This window comes from Zingiber officinale, chromosome 1B (assembly GCF_018446385.1).
Source record: "Zingiber officinale cultivar Zhangliang chromosome 1B, Zo_v1.1, whole genome shotgun sequence".
In the NCBI taxonomy this organism is placed as follows: domain Eukaryota; kingdom Viridiplantae; phylum Streptophyta; class Magnoliopsida; order Zingiberales; family Zingiberaceae; genus Zingiber; species Zingiber officinale.
Genome location: NC_055986.1, coordinates 82,253,278 through 82,277,617, shown reverse-complemented (window position 1 = coordinate 82,277,617; position 24,340 = coordinate 82,253,278). Strand labels below are relative to the sequence as shown.

The window sequence follows — 24,340 nt, the reverse complement described above, 5'->3', positions numbered from 1 at the left end:
ATACACAGGCGAGAAACAACAATCCAAATCCTAGTCCTAACCTCAGTAAGCATGGTATGTCACTCTAGAAACTAAAATACTCATGGTAACAAGATAATCATGACAACAAATCACGAGATATAAGCACGGATACATCACAGGTGACAAACCTAACATGCTATGGATATCAAACAGTGACATACCAAAGGCAAACATGTTCATTGCATGTAGTTATAAAATACTATGCATATCCAATAACAATATCATAAAAGATAAGTCAAGAGGTACCCGCCTCCAATAGGAAAGATCCAATCAGTTCAAATCCGGACGTTAAGAAACTTGTCTCGCGTCAAGGTCCTGTGATAAATAGTATAATTTAGCTAAGTATAAACAAATAGCTAAATAAATTTCTAATCCATCGACCATCTAAGGTTAGTTTTATTAACCCTAATTACACCAAAAACCAACCAACATATTTGATTGTATTCATTAAGCCTTACCTCTGGATCACACAAAAGGAAGATCACAGCGATTAGGGCTTTCTCCAACAATGTCTGCAAAGGAAATCACCATATAAGGTCTACACAGGATTTAATATAATTAACCCTATGCTTACATAACAAAAGTAATACCAATAGCTCAAACTATCGAAATCATCAAGTTCATCTTCCCATACTCACCTCAACAGTAATTAACTTAACACCAACCTTACCCAAATTCCCTGATGCCTCAACACTGCTCAAATCCTATAGAACTTACTGCCAAGATCCGGAGAAGCTGCTGTGAGAAATCAGTGACAAATACCACTGTTATCAGCCAACAAATCCAACATAAGATCCCAAATCAACAATTGAAATACCTCTTTATTTGCCTTACCCAACTCGATAGCCCTTGTTTTTTTCTCTCTGCCGGCAGCTGGTGGCGAAGCAGGAAGAAGGCAGCTGGTGGCGCAGTAGGAAAAATTACCAGTCGGGTAGGCTGACCACAACCCAACCCAGAGGAGTTAGGGTTCGGATCCAGCAACAAGAGGGAACCTAGGACAAAGGAAGGAGTCGGCTAGGCACTGCACAGTGGAGGAGTCGGCGTCGGCAGAGGGAGGACAGCCGGTTGCCGGTTGTGGTAGCGGTGACACTGTGCAAAACTAGGGCAGAGAGAAACGGGAGAAGGGCGTCGGCGGCGCTGGGATCCCCACGGCGACAGCGGCCTGGGTCGGTCCTGGTGGCCGGCAATGTCCCGTGCGGCGGCTAGGGCTGAGGAAGAGCGGCAGTGCTCGGCGTCGGCACCAGTGGGCATAGAGCAAGCTTTCGGCGATTTTAGGGCAGGGGAAAGCTTCGGCTCGGGTGGAGAAGAAGATGAAGAAAAGGTCTTCGGGTGTGCGGCTCGGGAGGAAGAAACCGCCGGCCGGCGGTTAGGGCCGGCGTCGGGCGCGAGAGAAGAAGAGTGGAGTGGATGAGGGCTCGGGCTCGGCACAGTAACGAGGAGAGAAAAAAAAATATATGGAAAAAGAAAATGGAAAAGGAAAAGAAAAATAAAACTTTTCCTTATTAAAATTGGGTAGCCTAAACAGGCTTTTTCGGACCCCATTTTTATCCCCATTAACTCGTCCGTACGAGCTCCGAAAAATTCTTGAAAAATATCCATAAATTTCGAAAAATTCCCTTATTAATATTCGTCATTTTTCCGGTATTTTACATTCTCCCCCACTAATAAAAATTTGGTCCCCAAATTTCAGTATCTACCGTCAGCAAGTACTAATAACAGAGAATAATCATTAATGTTGAACGGTAAATAAACTCACATACTTCAAGTGAAGAGATGGGGATATCGAGCTCGGATCGTATTTTCAAGCTCCCAAGTAGCCTCCTCATAAGTATTGTCAGGCTGAACTAGAATTGGAATATCAGCCAGCACATGCGTCGGGTCGGGCACATATCTCCGCAACATAGATATGTGGAATACATTGTGAACTCCTGCCAGAGACGGTGGTGGTGCCAATCGGTAAGCTACCGCTCCAATCCTTTCCGAGATCTGGAAAGGTCCAATGTATCACGGAGTTAGCTTACTTCTGAGGTCAATCCCTTCACCCCTTTCGTGGGTGAGACTCGCAGAAAAATATAGTCGCCTGCAGAAAACTCTAAGAGTCTCCGACTCAGGTCTGCATAACCCTTCTAGCAGTCCTACGCCTCTGACATCCTCCGTCTGATAGTACGGACTAACTTGGTCTCAAGCTGAGCTCTATGAGGTCCCAATAACTAGGCCTCCCCAATCTCATCTCAGAGGATGGGTGTCCGACAAGGCCTACCTTACAACGCTTCAACAGTGGCATTTGGATAACCGAATACAAACCGTTGTTGTAGACGAACTCTACCAACGGCAAATGGTCCTCCCAACTGCCTCCAAAATCTAGTACATAAGACTTCAGCAAGTCCTCTAGAGTCTGAGTGGTCCGCTGTGACTATCCATCTGTCTGAGGATGGAAAAAAAAACTGTACTGAAACAGAGCTGCGTGCCCAAGGTCTGCTGCAGACTCTGTCAAAAACGAGACGTGAATCGGGGGGTCTCTATCCGAAACAATAGTCAACGGAACACCACGTAATCTGATGATCTCCCAGCAAAACGGATCTACCAAATCGATCCAGGAAATCAGTCTTCCGGATCGCTAACGAGTGCGCAGATTGGGTTAATCAATCAATGATTACCCAAATCGTGTCATGACCTCATCGTGTTCTAGGCAGACTCACCACACAGTCCATGGTAATATGTTTCCATTTCCACTCAGGAATAGAAATCCGCTAAAATAATCCGGCAGGTATCTGGTGCTCAGCCCTCACCTGCTGACAGACAAGACATCTATCTACATTATCCGCGATGTCTGTCTTCATACTGTTCCACCAATAGGAACATCTCAAATCTCGGTACATACGGGTACCGCCTGGGTGGACAGCAAATCATGAGCGATGAGCCTCCGGAAGTAACTTCTATAAGACCGGATGAGACTGAGGTACGCATAATCTACCTCGGAAGTATATAATACCCTCCTCGTCTCGTGTGAACTCGGTCGGCTACCCGGAAGCTATCTGGCTGCAAATAACCCGCAAATACAGTCTAGGGCTCTCGGATCCTCGTACTGATCGACGACTGAGCAACCATGGTAACCAATCTGTGACCACAACTCGGTGGCAAGCCAAAGTCACTCTAGACTTCCAGCTAAGTGCGTCGACAACCACATTAGCTTTCTCTAGGTGATAGCTAATGATACAATAAAAATCCTTCAGGAACTCCATCCATCTCCTCTGTCGGAGATTAGGTTCCTTCTAAGTAAAACAGATATTTGAGACTCTTACGGTCAGTGAGAATCTCAAATGTAACGTCATATAAATAATGTCGCCAAATCTTCATGGCAAAAATAATGGCGACTAGCTCCAGATCATGTACAGGGTAGTTCTTCTCATGCTTCTTCAACCGACGAGAAGCATAGGAGACTACTCTATCGTGCTGCATCAGAACAGCGTCCAAACCCGGTAGAGATGCGTCGGTATAGAGCATGAATTCGTCCTCTCTAGAAGGTACAACCAAAAATCGGAGTCAACACTAAACTCCGCTTCAGCTCCTATAAGCTGGTCTTGCCATCCTTAGTCCAAGTGAACTTCACACCTTTCCAGGTCAGGCGTGTCAGTGACATAGCTATCCGAGAGAAACCCTCAACGTATCTCAGGAAATATCGAGCCAAACAAAGAAAGTTGCGAGCCTCTTCTATAGACTCCGTCTACTCCCAACAGTAACATCCTCTATCTCCTGTGTAACCACGGTATACTCCTACTGGTGACCGTGTCTCAAATATCTCACAGAAGACACCCAAAACACGCACTACTGATCTTCGCATATAGATGTTCTCGTCGAAACATCTCTAGATCTATGCAAAGGTGATGCACGTGTCTCACCTTGGATCCGTAATAAATCACAACATCGTCATCAAAGACAATGGGCACAGATCCAAACATCCTGGGAATACTAAAATCATCGAGTCCATGATAACATCTAGGGCTCTGTAAGCTCTAATGGTAAAACCAAGACACATCATGTCTGTATCACAGACATTCCTAACCATAAGATCCTCAACAATAAACAGATCTGATCACCCACTTATAACATAAATCACCAAGGAAAAGATCCTCTAGTGTGAGAGCAACGCTACATCACACGAAATACCACAAATGTGGGAGCAACGCTCTACCACAAGAAATCCTCCATATGTGGGAGTAACACTCCACTACAAATAATCCGAAATATGTATCTATAATCAATACGGGAGAATACTCCGCTACAAGCGATCCGTAATATGTGGAAGCTATAACGATCCATAACATGTGGGAGCTACACTCTACCACAACAATACATAAGTGCCCAAAGCACCTAACTATCTAGCTAGAGACTGCACAAGATCTCTCTACCACAGATCACTGTGGGTACGCCTAGGGTATAACCACCCAGTAAGCAAATCAAATCCATAGTCAACTCTATCATCCTCCTAGTGGTTCGGTCACCCGCTAATGGGAGAATTAGTTGACAGGGTAAAACAACCAATATCATAATGTAGACATTTAATATTCTACATTTAACTTAGGTAGAATTTTCATGATGCTACCAACCATACATTTAGCACACGTGCACACACAACATATGTATGATCGACTTAATCCTCCAATTATTATACACCAAACACACACACAACTCAGATTAAATCGACAAAATACTTCCAATATGACACTCGCACCCATGTGCACAAACCACGACACAGATTTAAATCAATAAGATACCATCAATATGTCAATCAGACACGTACAGCTAACTAAATAGCTATAATCCACAAGGAACCTACAATAACCATATCTAGATGGGAATACCCACACTATCCACAAATGAACTATCCATCATAGAACTCCTTCAACTCATAACAATCATATGTACACTTCATATATATGCATAATCAACATATTTAATCCAATCTATCACACAAATCATATGCCACCCTCTAAGTTATCCAATTAGGTACATACAGTCTAAAATTAAAGTATCCACAGAATAGGATAAATCAATCCTCTAAAGACTGACCAAACCAACAACGATATACGGCTAATTCAGTCTTTTCCCCACGTCAGTAACAGTCATGTATTCCAATGTGCTCATAATATCCAACTAAGCACGAAAAAAAAATCAAAAGATTCGAACCTCTAAAAATAGAGTATAATTGTCCTCTACTGATCAAACCAACAAAACTAAATCAATCATCTGCTAACTAATCAAGAATACATTAATCCTCCACAAGCAACTAAGGTATATCAATACACGACTACCCAAATCAACTAGTGTAAATCAGACTTCTACTGACCAATCTAACAAGAGTAAATCAATATTTACTGATGAAATTAACTAAAATAACATGATATACTACTGGCTAGGTCAACATAAATAGGTAAATACTATCCACTACAAAGCTAATAAAGAGGCTGGTATGTGCCTCAATCTGCTAACCAAATAGTAGTAACAGAAGCTAAAGCTACTAGGGTATAATATGTAAAATCACCAAAGCCTATAATCCTTAATCTCTATTAAGGTCAATCAAGATCAGTGGATAACCCATCACATATAATATATGCTACAACAACCAGACAAGCACTAGTAAAGAGTGCTAATACATGCCATAGACTGTAATAATGAACAGGGCATAAACTAACCAAAAAGATAGGATAACATATACCAACATACCTCCTACAGCTTGGAGATGTCCTGCCGCTGCTAGGTCCCAAAATCCGAAAAGTCACATCGAGAAGACCAAAACACGAAATCCGAAACACCGGAAATAAAACTCGTAAGTCGATCTCTGATACCAAATAAATTGATATCAGATACATCTCGAAAATCCAGAACATATAGCAAGTATCGTATACCTGCTCTGATACCACTAAATTGTCGCGCCCCAGAGGAGTCTCTGTCCGAAGAAATTTCGGCAGCATCTCCCCTGTACGGCGGACAATCTGAAACTTTTCTACAAGCACTATATACCTCAGCCACATGCGGCTGGAATAATAACAATAAAAGAAAACAAACACCACGCAGTTAATATCAAATTCAGCCTCTGGCTGACTCAACCACGCAGTTAAAAATAAAGCAGCCCACTTGGCTGTACCAAAACCAAAACATAAAACTGCTAGCCGGCTAGGCTTACACAACCAATAACAAATACAAAACACCACATAACGACATCAACCCTCCAAAAATAAAACCAGAGTACAGAGCTAAACAAACTGATACATAAAACAAACAAAACATACGTGAAACCGATAAGTCTTCTGATGTGACGTGGGGACCAGCAGACAAGATACTCCAAGCGACACCACAAATAACCTGGTACCTGAAAAAGATAGTGTCAACGGGGGTGAGTTCAACAACTCAGCGAATACCAATGGACATGAGTAGTAAGATATATCTAACAGCAACAAACATGGAATACAGCTTCCTAATCATATATAGGGAATATATAAAACTGAAAGGTAACTGAGGAAGCTGTACTCACCAGGAACTCCTATCCAGACAAAAGGGGTCGTCAAACCGAAAGTGTCAATAATCCTGTATGCAGGTCAAAAATATGTATCCAACCAAAATGCAGCAACCAAATGCAGCAAACACAATCATAAAAATATAAATGCATCAATGCATATGATGCTAATGATGCGTCCTGGTCACCCCTGACGCCAGTCAGTCATCTCACACACAAATGGTGAGACCGAGTGGGTAGGGCTGTGACAACCGTGCACTCTGTCGTCACTACTCCTGATGAGTGACCGAGTGGACGGGATGCTGTCGGAGTACTCCTGTCCTGTGACCCCAAATCATAAATGGGGGAGCTCAATGCTCTCAACTCCCGGTACACGATGACGGGGAGGTATCTCTGCCGGCTACCACGCCGAGACGGAGGCAAACAGAGTCCACCGTCTGCCGGCTACTACTCTGCTACACTAAATGCCGGAGCCAAACAGAAGCGGCCGATCACGGCTACCACCGAGTCCTCGCACCAACGGAGCTAAAGCAGAACCGCCACACACCGCCGATATACCACTAAACCATGAGTGGGGTGTGTGCAGTTAACTGGCGATGGGTTCAACCATAGTGGAGCCGACAATCGCACAGCATGAAATCATGATGCATGTCACTATGCATAACAATATCCTGATCAGCATAGAAAAATCCATATATACATAATATGGGTACCACAGTATCAGTAGGTCAGTCCACGGATCTAGGACATACAGGTCCTCTATGGCATAACAACCTAGACCCAAATCATATCCCTCTTCCATAGCATATGTACCAACAATATACACAGATCAAAGAATCAGGGTCTAAACACCCGAATCATATATGATATACAAATAGAGGTATACAAATCTGATATGGCACAAAAACCTAAGTATCAGATAATCTAGATACACAGGCCAGAAACAACAATCCAAATCCTAGTCCTAACCTCAGTAAGCATGGTATGTCACTCTAGAAACTAAAATACTCATGGTAACAAGATAATCATGGCAACAAATCACGAGATATAAGCACGGATACATCACAGGTGACAAACCTAACATGCTATGGATATCAAACAGTGACATACCAAAGGCAAACATGTTCATTGCATGTAGTTATAAAATACTATGCATATCCAATGACAATATCATAAAAGATAAGTCAAGAGGTACCCGCCTCCAATAGGAAAGATCCAATCAGTTCAAATCCGGACGTTAAGAAACTTGTCTCGCGTCAAGGTCCTGTGATAAATAGTATAATTTAGCTAAGTATAAACAAATAGCTAAATAAATTTCTAATCCATCGACCATCTAAGGTTAGTTTTATTAACCCTAATTACACCAAAAACCAACCAACATATTTGATTGTATTCATTAAGCCTTACCTCTGGATCACACAAAAGGAAGATCACAGCGATTAGGGCTTTCTCCAACAATGTCTGCAAAGGAAATCACCATATAAGGTCTACACAGGATTTAATATAATTAACCCTATGCTTACATAACAAAAGTAATACCAATAGCTCAAACTATCGAAATCATCAAGTTCATCTTCCCATACTCACCTCAACAGTAATTAACTTAACACCAACCTTACCCAAATTCCCTGATGCCTCAACACTGCTCAAATCCTATAGAACTTACTGCCAAGATCCGGAGAAGCTGCTGTGAGAAATCAGTGACAAATACCACTGTTATCAGCCAACAAATCCAACATAAGATCCCAAATCAACAATTGAAATACCTCTTTATTTGCCTTACCCAACTCGATAGCCCTTGTTTTTTTCTCTCTGCCGGCAGCTGGTGGCGAAGCAGGAAGAAGGCAGCTGGTGGCGCAGTAGGAAAAATTACCAGTCGGGTAGGCTGACCACAACCCAACCCAGAGGAGTTAGGGTTCGGATCCAGCAACAAGAGGGAACCTAGGACAAAGGAAGGAGTCGGCTAGGCACTGCACAGTGGAGGAGTCGGCGTCGGCAGAGGGAGGACAGCCGGTTGCCGGTTGTGGTAGCGGTGACACTGTGCAAAACTAGGGCAGAGAGAAACGGGAGAAGGGCGTCGGCGGCGCTGGGATCCCCACGGCGACAGCGGCCTGGGTCGGTCCTGGTGGCCGGCAATTTCCCGTGCGGCGGCTAGGGCTGAGGAAGAGCGGCAGTGCTCGGCGTCGGCACCAGTGGGCATAGAGCAAGCTTTCGGCGATTTTAGGGCAGGGGAAAGCTTCGGCTCGGGTGGAGAAGAAGATGAAGAAAAGGTCTTCGGGTGTGCGGCTCGGGAGGAAGAAACCGCCGGCCGGCGGTTAGGGCCGGCGTCGGGCGCGAGAGAAGAAGAGTGGTGTGGATGAGGGCTCGGGCTCGGCACAGTAACGAGGAGAGGAAAAAAATATAAGGAAAAAGAAAAGGGAAAAGGAAAAGAAAAATAAAACTTTTCCTTATTAAAATTGGGTAGCCTAAACAGGCTTTTTCGGACCCCATTTTTATCCCCATTAACTCGTCCGTACGAGCTCCGAAAAATTCTTGAAAAATGTCCATAAATTTCGAAAAATTCCCTTATTAATATTCGTCATTTTTCCGGTATTTTACAATTTAACTTTCTTTCTGAAAGCCTTCAGTCCAGAAAAACAGTTAACCTAAATATGATTTTGAAACCCAGTATAAGTTCCACCTACTGAATTTATCAAGAATTTCTTAGGAATATATTTCTATGATGTTTTTCTAATTGGGTCCTTATGGTATTTAAAATACTAGTTTAAACTATTATATCTTCTAATATTTTGATTATTTGAGCATGCACAATTTTTCCAATATTATATTTCTATTTTCAATTTGACATTTTCTAATTTTAAATTATCAAACAAATCTAAAGGGCATACATTGGCTAATTGTCTTTTTAAGTCTATATTTTCTTTTTCTAATTCTACTAGATCCTTGGAAAGAATCTTAATAAATTTAAATGACTTTTCAGGTGATAAGGCACATACCTGACTTACCTCATATTCTGATGGTCCTCCTTCATTGTAGCTTTCCTCTAATGATCCTCCCCCTTCGTCGATGCTCATCTTTGAGCTAGTTTCGTCTTCTTTTTTATGGGCTACCATTAGGGCTAGTTTGGCATAGGCTTTGATTTCATATTCGGAGGACGATGATTCATCCCATGTGGCATTTAGATTATGCTTGGGCCGAGCTGGCTTCTGTTCTTTTCCTTGTCCTTGTTCTACAATTTTGGGCAGACATCCTTGATGTGCCCTTCTTCGTTACAGTTGTAGTATCAGACCTTTCTTTTGTTCCGATAATGCTTTCTCATCTACGATTTAAATTTATTAGTTTTAATAAATTTATTAAACTTTTTTACTAGTAGCGTCGCTTCATCTTCATCGATTGACGCTTCGAAATCAGGATCTTTCTTCTTGGCTTTCAAGGCAAGATTGTTGTTTGACTTTTCGATTTATTTAGAATCTACACATCGAGTTTTGTGAAGTTCAAAAGTAGAAAACAAATTCTCTAGTGTACTTACCTCGAAGTCCTTAGAAATATATTATGCATCTACTAAGGATGACCGTTCTGGAGTTCTTGGGAAGGCGTTAAGCGCATACCAGATTGAATCTCGGTTCGTTACTGATTCTCCGAGATTGTTGAGCTGAGTGATGAATTCTTTAATCCATGCTTGGAATTGCGCTACCTTTTCTCCATTGTTCATCCGCAGGTTTGTTAGTTGGGTTCAGAGGATGTCTCGCCTTGCTAACTTTACTTTTGAAGTACCTTCGTGGAGTTCCAAGAACTTCAACCAGAGCTCTTTGGCGGAGTCATAATTACCGATTCGATTGACCTCCTAGGGTGGAAGGATGCTTAGCAAATGGAACTCTGCTTTACTATTCGCCACGAAATCGACTTTTTCTTTCTTCGTCCAAAAGACTCTTCCTTTCCAGCTCCATGTTGGTCCTTAGGAGCTACAAAATCATATTTCATGATTAACAGAATCTCAAAATTCGTTTTAAAAAATACCTCCATCTAGCGTTTCCATTGTGCGAAGTCTCCCTCGAACTTTGATGGATGAATACTTGCACCGGTCATCATCTCATTGCTTCAGTCGGCGGTTAGTCCTTCTGAGGTGTCCTGGCTCACTTATTAGGACCCTTGGCGGGTGGCTAGAGGAGGATGAATAGCCCTGCAAAGAAAAACAACCTTCCTCAAACTTTATAGCTTTAACAAAATTAATACTTGCATAAAATATATAAAACTAATTAAAAAGGAAGAGACACAACGAATTACTTTGTTACAACTGAGGAGGTTGTTAATCCAAGGAAGTGGAAAGCGCACTAATTTTTCCTTCAGGCGGAGAAGTCTCTTTACAATAGTTGAAGTACTAAATATATAAAGCTAAACAAAAGAAATCGTTTACAAGTGTTCTTCAGTGTTCTTCAGTGTTCTTCTTGTTGTGTTTAGGCTTTTAGGACCAGGGTTGTATTTATAGCCTTGATCGAGGTGTCTGGAAGAAGGGGATAAAACTTCATCCCCATCACAACGGATCGCGTTTGACGCAATCCGAATAAGTTTCATAGTCCGAGCACCCAGACCCAAGTTAACAGCTTGTTAACTTGTTTGGTTCTGGTTCTTGCTCCGGCTCCACTTGCTTAGGTCTTGATCTTCTGCTCCGACTCCGACTCTACTTGGGTGATCTCAGCCTTCCAAAATAGGGTTCACCCGAACCCAACTTTCGACCTTCGAGCAATCTTCCGCTATAGCTTTTTGTTCCTCGGAAACACCGCATGTCTCCTTCTTGTCCTCCCGCGTACTCTTCCGCAACACCTCGTCCCTCGGGCGCACCGAGTCCGTCGTCTCTCTCCTGTGTCGTCTTTCTCGCTAGCTGCATCTTTCGCTCGACTTTCTGTACTCCTATGTTCCTGCACACTTAGACACAGGGGTTAAAAATTAACATGACCTAACTTGACTTGGTTGATCACATCAAAACTACCTTGGAGTACTAACAATCGGTTCTTGAAGGTTTAGAGGAGAAGTGTTATTGTATTTCTAACTACCAAGAGGCAATCCAACACGACAATCAAGTATCCAAAGCAAAGAAGCCGTGTAAAGTTTTGTGCTTTCATTTTCCTTTCGTTTTTGGTGTTGTTTGTATTTTATTCTTGTGAGAATTAACAACTTGTATGAGACTTCTCCGCCTATCGAAAGTTATCAAAAATGAGGGATTTCATAGTGGATGAGATTATGAGAGCCGGACCTCAAGAAAGTGGAGATCAAGTAAATCGAATGTGTTATCATTGCTTCAAGTTTTCCACTACAAATCAAGTTAAAAGTCGATCAAGTTATTCACCCCTCCTCTAACTCTCTACATGTTCTAACAGTATATTTATACTATATGTCAAAGGATCTTAATATCCTATAAAAGATGATATCATTTATCTCAAGTGGCTTAATATCATCGACTACATGATTACATACAGACATATAAATTAAATACTGTGCAGACCTCCTGTCTGTATAAATTAAATATTGTGCAGACCTCCATTGGAAGGGCATTTTCCATTATTTCACCGTGATTCAACCCTTATCTTATGTTACAAATCTGTCACAGTTACCGGCTTAGCTATGCCTGGAGACGTGTCAAAGGACCTCAACTGAAGCACATTAGATGATTTTTTTTTCCATTACCATGGAATTATATGAGTCAGACTTACAGGGAATCTATAGGAAAGTAAATCTAGCTTTGGTAGCATAAATGTAATCCAAATGTAACTCTTCCTCTATGGTTAGCAACCAAGATATTTTTCTTTACTAATAAAACTAACAATCTTTAAAAAAAACTAAACTAACATTTTAAAAGAAAATTAAAATAATAAAAAACTTTATGTTATTATATTTTTTACAATTTCTAAAATATAATATAAAAATATTGAATATTTCAACCGTCGTCGTCAAGCTAGTGACAAGAATTTTTTATTCCCGACTTAAAAATAATATTTTGAGAGTACCTAATTAAATACTCTTTTGTCTATCAGTTTATGTCCTTGTTTGGTCCATCTAATCTTATTTGTTTGGTTGTCTATCTGTCCGCTTATTTGATTTACTTGTCCAATCTAATTTTGATTTTGAATTTATTTATTTTTTTATATCTGTATTCTGTTTATGATTCCTAGATTTTGATTTTGGTTTATGGAATCTGTTTCTGGTTGTTAGGTTTTGTTTTTGGTTTCTAGGTTTTATTTTTGGTTTTTATGTTCTAGTTTTAGGTTTTGATTCTACTTTTGTCAATATGCTTATTTGTTTGTTTGATTCGTCTAGTCGTATATGCTTGGTGGTCTCTCTGTTTACTAATTTGATTTACCTGCCTGATCTTGTAGTGAAGGAGGGGGTCCGGCCGTACAGTGATCAACGACACGTGGAAGTCAAAGTCAAAATGGGTAGATCAATATATTGGTCGAGCGGGGAGGTCACCTCGCCGATCGGCCTTAATAGCGCCCAGGCCAGCGCGAAGACAACTCGATCACAGGTCGGGTTTCCGATGCTCAGGGGGTTTCATATAAAAGAGGCGATGCGCCGACCGGCGAGTCCGCTCGGCCAAGCTACCGAACAACTAAGGCTGCATGCCCGTCCGAGTATGTGACCGAGCGGCTCACCCGCTCGGCCTAGTAATAGACGAGAGAGAAAACGATAAAATAGACAGTTGGCGATATCCTTCTCGAGACATGCGCCGCCGACAGACAGCATGGTCGACGACCAGACCGGACAGAAGATCGTACGATGGAAGTTTCCATTGTCATGTCGGAGATATGCTCGGACGGTTGCGGTATGGCATCAGACACACTTTTCTGACATGTCCATTTTGAGGTATGCTTTGAGGAGCATGCACGCCTCGGGAAGCGTGCACGCGCCCCCCCCCCGGATCCTATATAAGGACCCCTAGACTTCGACGGAGGTATGCGCGATTATTCACTGTAGCTACAGTCTCGTTACTCTGCTTCCACTTTATTTCACCGGTGCCTGACTTGAGGGTCGGAGGGTCGTTGCCGGGAACCCCCTTCCCAGCTCGACTTTGTTGCAGGTTCGCCGGAGGTCCACGTCATCTTAGAAGTCATCTGAAGACAGCAATGAGCGCCACGTCCCCAGCGCCCGTCGACTCGACTCTCGGATAGGATCAATTTGGCGCCGTCTGTGGGAACGCACCTGAATCCGAGCCGAGAATATGGAGGAAGCTGGACGTTCACACATTGTGACGCTCTCTCCCGAAGAACTCGACGCACTCATCCAGGCGCGAGCGGCAAAGATAGTGGAGCAGCAGCATAAAGTATTAGCTGAAAGGATGGCGCAGCCGGCGACCTCGACGTCGGCCGGCTGAGCGGCCCAAGAAGATCGACCGGAGCAGTACTCCACTTGGGCACAGAATAAAGGTCAGACTGGCACACCAGGAGACGTGCCGCCCGCCCCTATTCCATTCCATCGGACCCTGTTCCAGACCCCGTCCGAGTTAGCTCAAGTCAACCAAGGGTCATCTGATGAATCCCCCGCCCGGGATGTTAGGAAGGGCAAGGCACCTCAGAACGAGTCATCTCCCGAGCGGATTAATCGTCAATTTTCCGAAGCAATCTTGCAAGACCCGCTCCCAAGGCACTACGCCCCACTGGCGATCAGAGAGTATAGCGGCATGACTAACCCGGACGACCATCTCGGTAAGTTCGACAATGTCGCTACTATCTACCAATACACCGACGGAGTCAAATGCAGGGTCTTCCTCACCACCCTATCCGGCTCCGCACAACGTTGGTTCCGGAGGATGCCGAACGGATCAATTCGAAGTTTCAAGGAATTCCGAGCGACATTCCTCCACCACTTTGCTAGCAGCTGATGCTACCAGAAGACCAGTGTCAGCTTATTTTCCATGAAGCAAGGGCCGAGAGAGAGCTTCCAAGCCTACATCCAGCGTTTCAACCAGACGGCCATGGATATTCCCACGGTCTCGGACCTATACCTCTTCAGGTCGGGGGGAGGCGGCAGCGAAGTTTGTCATTGGGTTCGGAAGGGTGGCGGCTCGGGAAAACTCAAAAAGAAGAAATGATCCTTCCAGTGCTTGTTGGAGGTAGGCATTTTATCAAAGAAAACCAAGCCGATCCGAGCTTGAAACAAGAAGGTGCGCAGCTCGGACTGCTTGGGATAGTAAAAATAATGAAAAATCTGAAGCTTAAGGGGGATGTTGTGCACTCGGAATAGCACAACTACGTCGCACAGGAGCCTGAAGGAGTTGGGCACGAGCTGGCCGAGCGGAATGCGAAAGTAGTTGCACACTTCTATAATGAATGGGTGGATGGGAAGCCTAAGGTCACCTACGAATTGGTTGTGTAAGAAGGTAGCAATGCCGGCCGGCGGGTCATGAGGTCGGTCGAATGGTTCGGCCAGGGTGAGTTTGTGGTCAGCAGGGATGTCATATGCATTGATCAGTTTAAAGGCATCTCCCAAGTCGAACCGACTCTCCATGGCTTGATACCAAAGGCCGGGAGAGGGGGCAGACGAACTGGCCATGATCGGAAAATGAAAACGCAGAAGCTTGTCGAAAGGATCGACGGAAAGAACGACGAAAGAAGCGACGCCAAGGAAAGCAAGGGGAAGCAAGCGCGAAAACAAGAGAGGATCAGGGAGTTTACAAAAGTAGACCTAGGAGAGGGAGGTGGAAGATCGTCGGAGCGCTGGAGGCAGAGGAAGCCGATGAAACACGCGGAAGCAGCAACGATGGAATAGTTGTCAGCGCTGGTGCTTTATAAACATAGGGCTCGGTTAACCTTAGCCGTCAGATCCAAGTCATCGGGATCGAAGTCGACATCCGACCATTGAATTCAAACCACCACCCGTCCCATCGGAGCTGACGCCCTCGCCATATGATGACGGCGGTGACGCCATGTGGCGACAAGTTAAAGGGCGGCATTTAATGAACGCCATTACGCAGGCGTGGGTGCGTGCTCGACCTTAATAGCAGGGATTTGCACGAATTCCGAGGAGATCTTGAAGACGTCAGCATTAATCGCCCTCGGGTCGGCAAGGTAATCAGCGGCAAGCAAAACTTTCCAATGCCCAACAGGTAGGCTGCCGAGCGGTTGCCTGGCACCATCACAATGCTCGAACAGAGAAGCACCCACCTCAGTGGTCGAGCGGCCGCTACACCGTTAGACTAGTAGTCCAGTCAGTCGGACTTTTAGCCTCCTTCGACTAGACTTGAGGGGGAGGCACGTGATCCGGTAGTGAAGGAGGGGGTCCAACCGTACAGTGGTCAACGACACGTAGAAGTTAAAGTCAAGATGGGTAGACCAATGTGTTGGTCGAGCGGGGAGGTCACCTCGCCGATCGGCCTTAATAGCGCCCAGGCCGGCGCGAAGACAACTCGATCACAAGTCGGGTTTCCGATGCTCAGGGGGTTTCGTATAAAAGAGGCGATGCGCCGACCGGCGAGTCTGCTCGGTCGAGCTACCGAACGACTAAGGCTGTATGCCCGTTCGAGTATGTGATCGAGCGGCTCACCCGCTCGGCCTAGTAATAGATGAGAGAGAAGAGGACAAAATAAACAGTTGGCGATATCCTTATTGAGACATGTGCCGCCGACAGACAGCATGGTCGGCGACCAGACCAGACGGAAGATCGTATGATAGAAGTTTCCACTATCATGTCAGAGATATGCTCGGACGGTTGCGATATGGCGTCAGACACACTTTTCTGACATGTCCATTTTGAGGTATGCTTTGAGGAGCGTGCATGCCTCGGGAAGCATGCACGCACCTCCCGGGATCCTATATAAGGACCCCCAGACTTCGACGGAGGTATGCGCGATTATTCACTGTAGCTGCAGTCTCGTTACTCTGCTTCCACTTTATTTCACTGGTGCCTGACTTGAGCGTCGGAGGGTCGTCGTCGGGAACCCCTTCCCGGCTCGGCTTTGTTGCAAGTTCGTCGGAGGTCCACGTCATCTTAGAAGTCATTTGAAGACAGCAATGAGTGTCACGTCCCTAGCGTCCGTTGACTCGACTCTCGGATAGGATAAGTGCCTATTCTAGTTTGTCTATCTGGCCTGGTTTTGATTTTGGGTTTATATTTTGCCTCTTGGTTTTGTTTATGGTTTCTAGGTTTTGATTTTGATTTATGGATTTTGTTTTCGGTTTCTAGGTTTTGTTTTTGGTTTTTGTGTTTAAAATATTTAAATTTTTAAAAATTCAAATTTTGATAAGCAACACAAAAAAATTGCAGAGCAAGAGAAAAAAACAAAGGCAAAGAAAGGTAGAAGTTTTTTTCTTGTGATGAAAAAGATACATAACATATATATGTCCCCAATTGAAAAAGGAAAAAGAAAGAGTCAAAGTAAAATTCAAAATAAAAAACTTAACAACAGCGAGATAAAATTGCATCTTCGTCAAGGGTATTAAATGGAGGGATCCATAACAAAGCGAGAATTGCTTTCATGACAATCAATAATGACATAATTAAGGGCAAGGGTGTAGTGGGGTTGGTCGGTGCAACCACCCTGGATATATATATATATAAATAAAAGTTTGATATGTTTTTCCACTCACCGTCCACAATTGAGACGGTTCAAGATGCACGATTTTATATGTATATAAATCGCCCCTCCACATATATATATATATATATATATATATATATATATATATATATATATATATATATATATATATATATATATATATATATATAACGTCCTATGCGTGTTGCCTAGATTTTTTTTTTTACTTGAGATTTAGCCATTTAAGGGTTTACGGATAATTTTGAGATGCTCATGAAATGTATATCGTAAGATGTGCGGGGATAATATTACTTAGAGAGAGATTTATTATCCTGCACATCTCGTGAGCACATAAATTTATTTTTTTCATTTAAAAAATATTTTTATGTTAATATTATAACTTAACCTCTAAATCTTAAATGTAAAATCTTAATTGACTTAATCACAAACCAAAAAAATAAATAAAATAAAAAAATGGACTACGTTGTTGCGCCAAAGATATCAAATCGCTATATATATATATATGAAAACCCTCACCGCCATCTTGATCGGCCGATTCACCACCTTATCGTTGGAAAAGTATAATTGATCAGATATTTAGAAAGTCTTCGACCTAAACTATCCATTGGTATCATTTTTACGAAAAATATAGTGATTTGGAATATTAAGTATTAAATTTTAAAAATAAAATATATAATAATAAAAAACTAACTAAATCGTAAAATATAAAGTGAGGATGCTAAATTAAAATAAGATCATATTCGAACTAAATCTAACAAGTAGTCGCAGAAATAAAGATTATGTTAGTTTAAATAGGGATTGATTTGACAAAATTATAGCAAATCTTTTTTTTTCTCTTTTTTTTTTCTCCCTTTTCTCCCTATGGACACAACTGTCCCCACCGTGCTTTACATTACTGCTATGCTTTCGCCCATCCCTCTCTTTTATTTTTTTTTTCCTTCCTATTTTTTCTCATTTTCTTCTCTCCTTCTCTTCTCCAATGACAGTATACCTATAATTTTTTCCTCTCCTCTTCTCAAATACAAGAGATCTCTTCTCTTTCCTTTCTCTTCTCTAGCAAACAAGAAACACTATCAATTACCCTCTTCCAGCAACAAGAGCAGGTCTCGCATCTTCTTCCTCTTCTCGTGTTTTCTAGAATTTTGATGGCATTGCAAGAATAACTCTGTTTTATCTTATCCTCTCTTTGTGTTGTTTCCAAGCTCATTGAAGCTAGTTGAGGTTACTTACGAAGAATATAAACTCATCTCTTTTGCTTCTTCTTCCTTATGATCTCTTCTTTATTTTTCTCAAAAGTAACGATCTTTCTTTTATTTATTTTTTTCCAGCAAGTAGCCCTTTACAAATAACTATTTTTCCCCTTTGTCCAAACACAATAATAATAAGTGAAGTTCTTTTTTTTTTCTTTCATATTTCATTACTAGAAGGAGAATTGTAAAGTATAAACTTTATTTTGTTAAGTTGCTAGTAAATAGTTATTTAGATCGGAATGGAGATCACATATGTACGAATCCTAAATATTATGCGGAAGGGAGATCATAAATGATTCTTTGACTTTGAGTCATAAGACCATCCACATCAGTATCCTCATTCAAAATCTAAAATTTAGGGTAAAAGAACTACTTTATTAAATTTAGATATCCATTTTCACTACATGATATATCAGCTTCCCTATAATTTGTCGTATATTTATTTTTTTATTATTTTTTCTCTTTCCTTCATATTTTTTATTATTAGATGGAGGAAAGAGATAGAGGAGAGAGAAATTTTTTATTATTAGAGGAAGGAGAGAGAAATTTTTTATTATTAGAGGGAGGAGAGAGAAATAGTATTTAATGTTTAGGGAATGAAATCCATTCCCTAAATTTAAAGAACTACTATTCATAAAATGTATATTTATGGAATGAGTAGGGTACCTGATGCGGATGTTTTTTAATGCAAAATGTAAAATTTAAGGTAAAAGTTTAGTTTAGGATAATTGATGTGGATGTTCTAATATGGATAATTATTTCAACTAAAATTAACTCAGTTAAAAATAAAATTTTTAAATTTATGTTCATTTTCAACTCATTAAAATCAAAATTTAGGGTTTTAGATTGTGAAATAGAGCTACACTAATGTTAAATTTTCAAAAAATTTAACTTATATTTTCTTAAAGTATTTTTGAATTTTTAAAGATAGATAATTCAATTTTATTCTGTATTTTTTTAATTTATTGGATTCACCCCCTCTTGTTACACCAGAGCATAAGGGACACCTCATTTGATGAAATGAAAGTCAAGGAAATAGCCTCCAGAGCTACGGTGCACATTTAAGTTTTAAATTTCAGCTGCAACACACAATAGAGATTTTCTTCTAATGGGGCGACAAACTTAAAAATGCTAGTTACTAAAATGGACTTCCGTGAGAGTTTCCTGATTTATCCTAATATAAGATGAAAATTTTTTATAAAATCAGATCGATCATCTCTAAAATTGATCGATAGTTGGATACTTGGATTTAGCACACTAGAAACTAAGTTAGGAAATTTATGTTTAAAAGTTAACTTTGAAAAATTAAAGGATGAAATTAGAAACCCTTTAAGGTAACCTTAAAAAAATTTCTATTTAATTAAAGAATTTAAATTTGTTAAGGACAAATTATAGCATAGAATGTTTAGGTACGAAAGCTCTAACGGAAATTGGAAATTATAAGCTCTTAGCTCACAAACAATTATAACAATATCAGTTGAAAACTTTATCTGAGTCAACTTTTTAATAAAAAATTTAATACCAAAATAAATTAGTTTGAGTGCTAAAATGTGTTTTAAACTTTGAGAAAATCCTAAGATTGTTATAGAAAAAAATTCAAAATATATTTATTTGACTTACTGTTTTAAATTGCACGTTCACTTATTAATTAATTTTTTTTAGAAATAATTCAATTTTCTATAAAAAAATATTTTGTGTGTGAATATGGCATGTATATATATATATATATTATATTTATGTCGCATTTGTAATATTGAATTGTAAAAATGTTTTTGTCATGAGCAATCAAAGTATGATTTTAGCAGATAAATTAATAGTAAGAATAATTTTATATTACTATTTTCTTAAATAAGTTATAGTAATAAATATTTATATATATATATATTGAATTGTTCAGAGTAAGCAACCAATTAAATTGAAATGAAATAAATTAATTTTTTAACTAACCAAATTGATCATATTTTTCTAAAAAATAGAACCAATTGAACATGCACAAAATTAAATAATTCAGTTAAAAAATTAAAATAATTAATTTTTTATTATAAATTGGCCGATGATAAACAATAGTCTATTAGTTAAGTTAGAACATTCTTAATGATTTAGACCCCTCAACTGATGAAATATAACATTCAATTTATGACTTCCGATTTGATTTAATTGATATTATAAATTCCAAATTTAAAATTGAAACGAACTAATTAAATTAACTTATATTTAAAATATAAATCAAAATTAAGCAAACTAAACTTGTAATTTTATGAGTTCAATCGTGTCATTCAATTTAACTGTTATTTACCGTATGTTCAACGAAACACTACGAAATTGACTTAGTTTAGCATATATTAAAATTATTCTTTTTTTCTCATATCCACCTCTTGCGATTAGATTAATTCTAGATGTAGATGGCCTGACCCGCCAAAATGGTCACCATGTAAATTCAGAAAGTATAGGTGGGCCATAGAGAGACCCCAACTTCACAAGTGCTTTAAATTCCATGGACGTTTGAAAATACCCGTGTGAGATTCGAATTTTCGTTGCAAAGAAAGAGCTTCGCCACTTTACCACAGCATTATGCCTCTGTGGGCTAAAAAATTTAAAATATTTTAAATTAGGTCCACCATGAAGATTTCTCGAGGGTCATCCATACAAGTAGACCGTTCAGCTCCATATTATTATTATTTATTTATTTTAGTAATATAAGTATTCAATTTTTACGATATGATTAATTATGAAAGTAGACCGTTCAACTACATAAAAATTTTTCACTCGTCACTAAAATAAATACAAAAAGTATAAATATCCATTGTTCAATGGCCTAACATCACTATTAGTTCGAACATTGCAAGCATTTAGAAATGTCCAGCGTGAAAATTGAACCCTTGTTGCATGGATATCCGCATTGCCACTTAACATCACACGATGCAAGTTTAAAATTATTTATTATTTATTTATTTTTTAACTGACATTATATATTTTGCTTACGTCGACTAATCTTGGAGATAACAAGATAGACCTTATAAAAAAATTTATTGGCCACGAGATTAAATTGAAAAGCTCTTAGAGTTAGTCTAGTGTTCTTAAGTCAACTATCTATTAAGAGAAATTCATTCATTAATTTACTGAAATTAAAACTTAACATTAAATATCTTGAAAACTATAAAATCGTGCTACAAGGCTATATTGCACTATTAATTCATCTGTTATTCATTATTCTATAAAAAAAATAAAATTCATCATATCTTGAAAACTACAAAATCGTGCTACAGGGCTATATTGCACTATTAATTCATCTCTTATTCATTATTCTATAAAAAAATAAAATTTATCATCCCAGCGATTCCCAAGATTACCCCACCCTATTAAGGGAAAGTAATTCAGAAAATCAAATCTAACCAAGAAAATAACTCCTCATAGTCTTTATCGAAATTTAACCTCTCAATTCTATAAATATGTGATAATCAACTCACCTATACCTAAGGCATCCGTTATTTATTATTGGAGCATAGATAAACTTTTATTAGAGAAGTTATTATCATTAAATGATTAATAAATTTGATGAATTTTTTTATGCTTTTTACAATTATTTTTTATTTTTAGAATGGCTTTTCGTTCACCATGGGACGCCTTTTAAACTTTGCACGATATCTTTTTTTAAAAAAATAAATTAGTTGTTTTTAATTTATGCTAAGATTATTTGAAAGTCAACAACAATTACCTCCTAACACGTGGTTTGCTCGTGCCTCTCACGACTACATCTATCGCGATTATTCCTGAGATGAAGCAACAAATGTTTTTTTTTCAAAAAAAACTTTTTCTTTTATCCAAAAATGTAAAAGAACGCACAATTAAGCCCAAAAGCCTACCAAACACTAATCAAGTATCGGCACGTCACGGCCGGCATCACCCTCCACTGGGGCTTCGACTTCACCGCCGCCAGCGGCGGCGGCGGCGACGTTCAGCCACTGCTCGAAAGGCTCGCACTCGGCCTTGTGAGACGACCTCCAGTGCGTGGCCTGGCACGCCCTTGAGCAGTACTTGACGAGGCTACACGCAGAGCAGAGCCAAAACTCGTGCCTCCGCGTCTCCGGCCTGCCGCATCGGCTGTTGAAGCACAGACTGAGCTCCTCCCTCTTCAAAACTTCGCTCCTCGACGCAAACCACTCCTCCATGAAGCGGCTCGCCGGGTGCGGCTCCGGCGGTGGCGTGGAACGCATCCATAAATCTAAATCTTTGAGAAGAGAGCCACAACGATTTGTGTGGCGCCGAAGCGGGGAGGAGGAGGAGGAGGAGGAGGAGTGCAGGAAGGTAGCGAACTCACGTGCGTTGGCCAGCAGGAGGAAGCGGCGGCCCTCGGCGAGGTTGCGGCGCACGCCGTAGCCGTCCTGGAGGCAATGGCCTAGAACTCGCATCGCGTCCACGTCACCGAGGGAGGCAGCCCGGGCACAGAGGGCCACGCCGGCTTCGGGATTCTTGTCGATCTTAGATTTCCCACTTCCGTTGAACTGGATGACCGCCAACGAGAAGAGCGCTGGCGCGTGGTTCCGGATCGCTGCCTGTGCCATAAGCGAGAGACCACTCCTCCGATTCCTCAAGCAGTAGAAGCGGATCTACAAGCGCAGAAGAAGAAAAATGATGATCGTTCCATCTAAATCAAACAGAGAAAAGAGAACCCTACCATGCCCAGGATGTAACAAGCTTCCCTGTTTCCGGAATCGGCACAGCGTTTCAAGAATCTATGGGAGAAATCCGACCAGCTCTTGGCTTTCACGGCGAGCGATTCCGCCGATGCTCTCGAGAGAACCACGGGATCGAGTCCCAGACGATTGAATCTCTTACACCTACCAAACCCAATTCCCCTCAGCAAAAACCACAAATCATTAGAAGAAAATTGCAGAAGACGAGGAAGAACGGGTACACTACTAAGACGGCGATCAGATTGGCGGGACTCTCAGCGGAGGCGCTCAGTTTGCACAGGACCGCCACTACGAGCTCGTCGGGAAGGACGTCGAACAAATCGCCCTTCTCCGCCGTACGCGTCCTCTTCCGACCTGAATCTGCTCCTCTTCCGGAGATCCCCATCCCACTCTTCCGTCCCCTATCACCTCCTCAACTCACTCTTGGGATATCTCCGGCGACTCGGTTGCAGTGACGGAGGCGATTGTTCCCCTTCGCAGACGCAGTGATTCGAGGTCGCGTCTCTCTCTCTCTCTCTCATCCCCTCTCGTTCGAGGCAAAGCAGCTCCCTTTTATGTCGAGCATCGGAGCGATAGGGAGGAAGGCGTCACCTTGGCGCACTCTTCGAAACCCACAAAATCACACAGACCATCTGAACCGTCGACCTCCATCCCTAATTTTCCATCGTCAAAAATTTCGACGGGTACTCTTTTGGGTCAGTTTTCAGTATAAATGTCAGTTTTGATTCCCAATGGCAGCAAGATCGTGAATTAATTTTAAAATTGTTTACTCAGAATATGACCGACCACATCAAAAGCGATTGGGTGGTGTAAACTGGGTGACTTTATGTGAGATCCACGTTTGTTTTGGAATGGCAAGATTGTAAATACTTTCTGGAGTGGATTCTGGGAGCGAGTTGGCCAAGAAACCGCCGTCTTGTCATGCGGCTCATTCGAGTGATCGCACATTTTTAATTTATTTTTAAAATAAATTAATTGTATTTCCTAAAGAGAAAAATATGGTTTCCAACTTATCCAGGGGGTGGGTCATGGGTGGGTCTCAGTATAATGAAGGGAGATAATGCTAAATGAAAAAAAAAAACGAGAGTATATTTATTGTTAAGTAATTGATGAGAGTCATTTAAAATTGTAAAATTAAATCATATTTAATTATTAGATTCAAAAGACGTATTTTTTTAATTTTTCTAAATCATTAATTATTATAATTGTGCGTTCAAATAATTTTTTTTTAATTATTTGATAATCATTAATAAATTAATTTTATAATTTATTTTTTTATATAATCTAAAAGCATGTTGCAAGACACGTATGG

At 40.8% G+C, this 24,340-nt stretch overlaps 1 protein-coding gene and 2 long non-coding RNA genes across 4 annotated transcripts; all 3 read right to left on the bottom strand.

Moving 5' to 3' along the window:
- Positions 1–237: 237 nt before the first annotated feature.
- On the bottom strand, positions 238–1,439 carry LOC121974522. The gene is made up of 3 exons (XR_006110021.1): positions 946–1,439; positions 480–759; positions 238–336 (listed from the first exon to the last, which is right to left on the bottom strand). It is a non-coding gene; the product is annotated as an uncharacterized LOC121974522 (long non-coding RNA).
- Positions 1,440–7,637: 6,198 nt separating this feature from the next.
- LOC121974474 lies at positions 7,638–8,665 on the bottom strand. Its single transcript, XR_006110011.1, has 3 exons — positions 8,409–8,665; positions 7,943–8,222; positions 7,638–7,799 (listed from the first exon to the last, which is right to left on the bottom strand). It is a non-coding gene; the product is annotated as an uncharacterized LOC121974474 (long non-coding RNA).
- Positions 8,666–21,980: 13,315 nt separating this feature from the next.
- Positions 21,981–23,548, bottom strand: LOC121974347 (F-box protein At1g67340-like). 2 transcript variants are annotated; one of them, XM_042525475.1, is made up of 4 exons: positions 23,250–23,548; positions 23,010–23,172; positions 22,198–22,941; positions 21,981–22,104 (listed from the first exon to the last, which is right to left on the bottom strand). In XM_042525475.1, exons 1-3 carry the CDS (start codon positions 23,411–23,413, stop codon positions 22,204–22,206), a joined length of 1,065 nt encoding a protein of 354 aa, XP_042381409.1. In that variant the 5' UTR covers positions 23,414–23,548; the 3' UTR covers positions 21,981–22,104; positions 22,198–22,203. The 2 variants fall into 2 exon arrangements, with proteins under 2 accessions (XP_042381409.1, XP_042381330.1); XM_042525396.1 differs by lacking the exon at positions 21,981–22,104 and having other exon boundaries at positions 22,157–22,941.
- Positions 23,549–24,340: the final 792 nt, after the last annotated feature.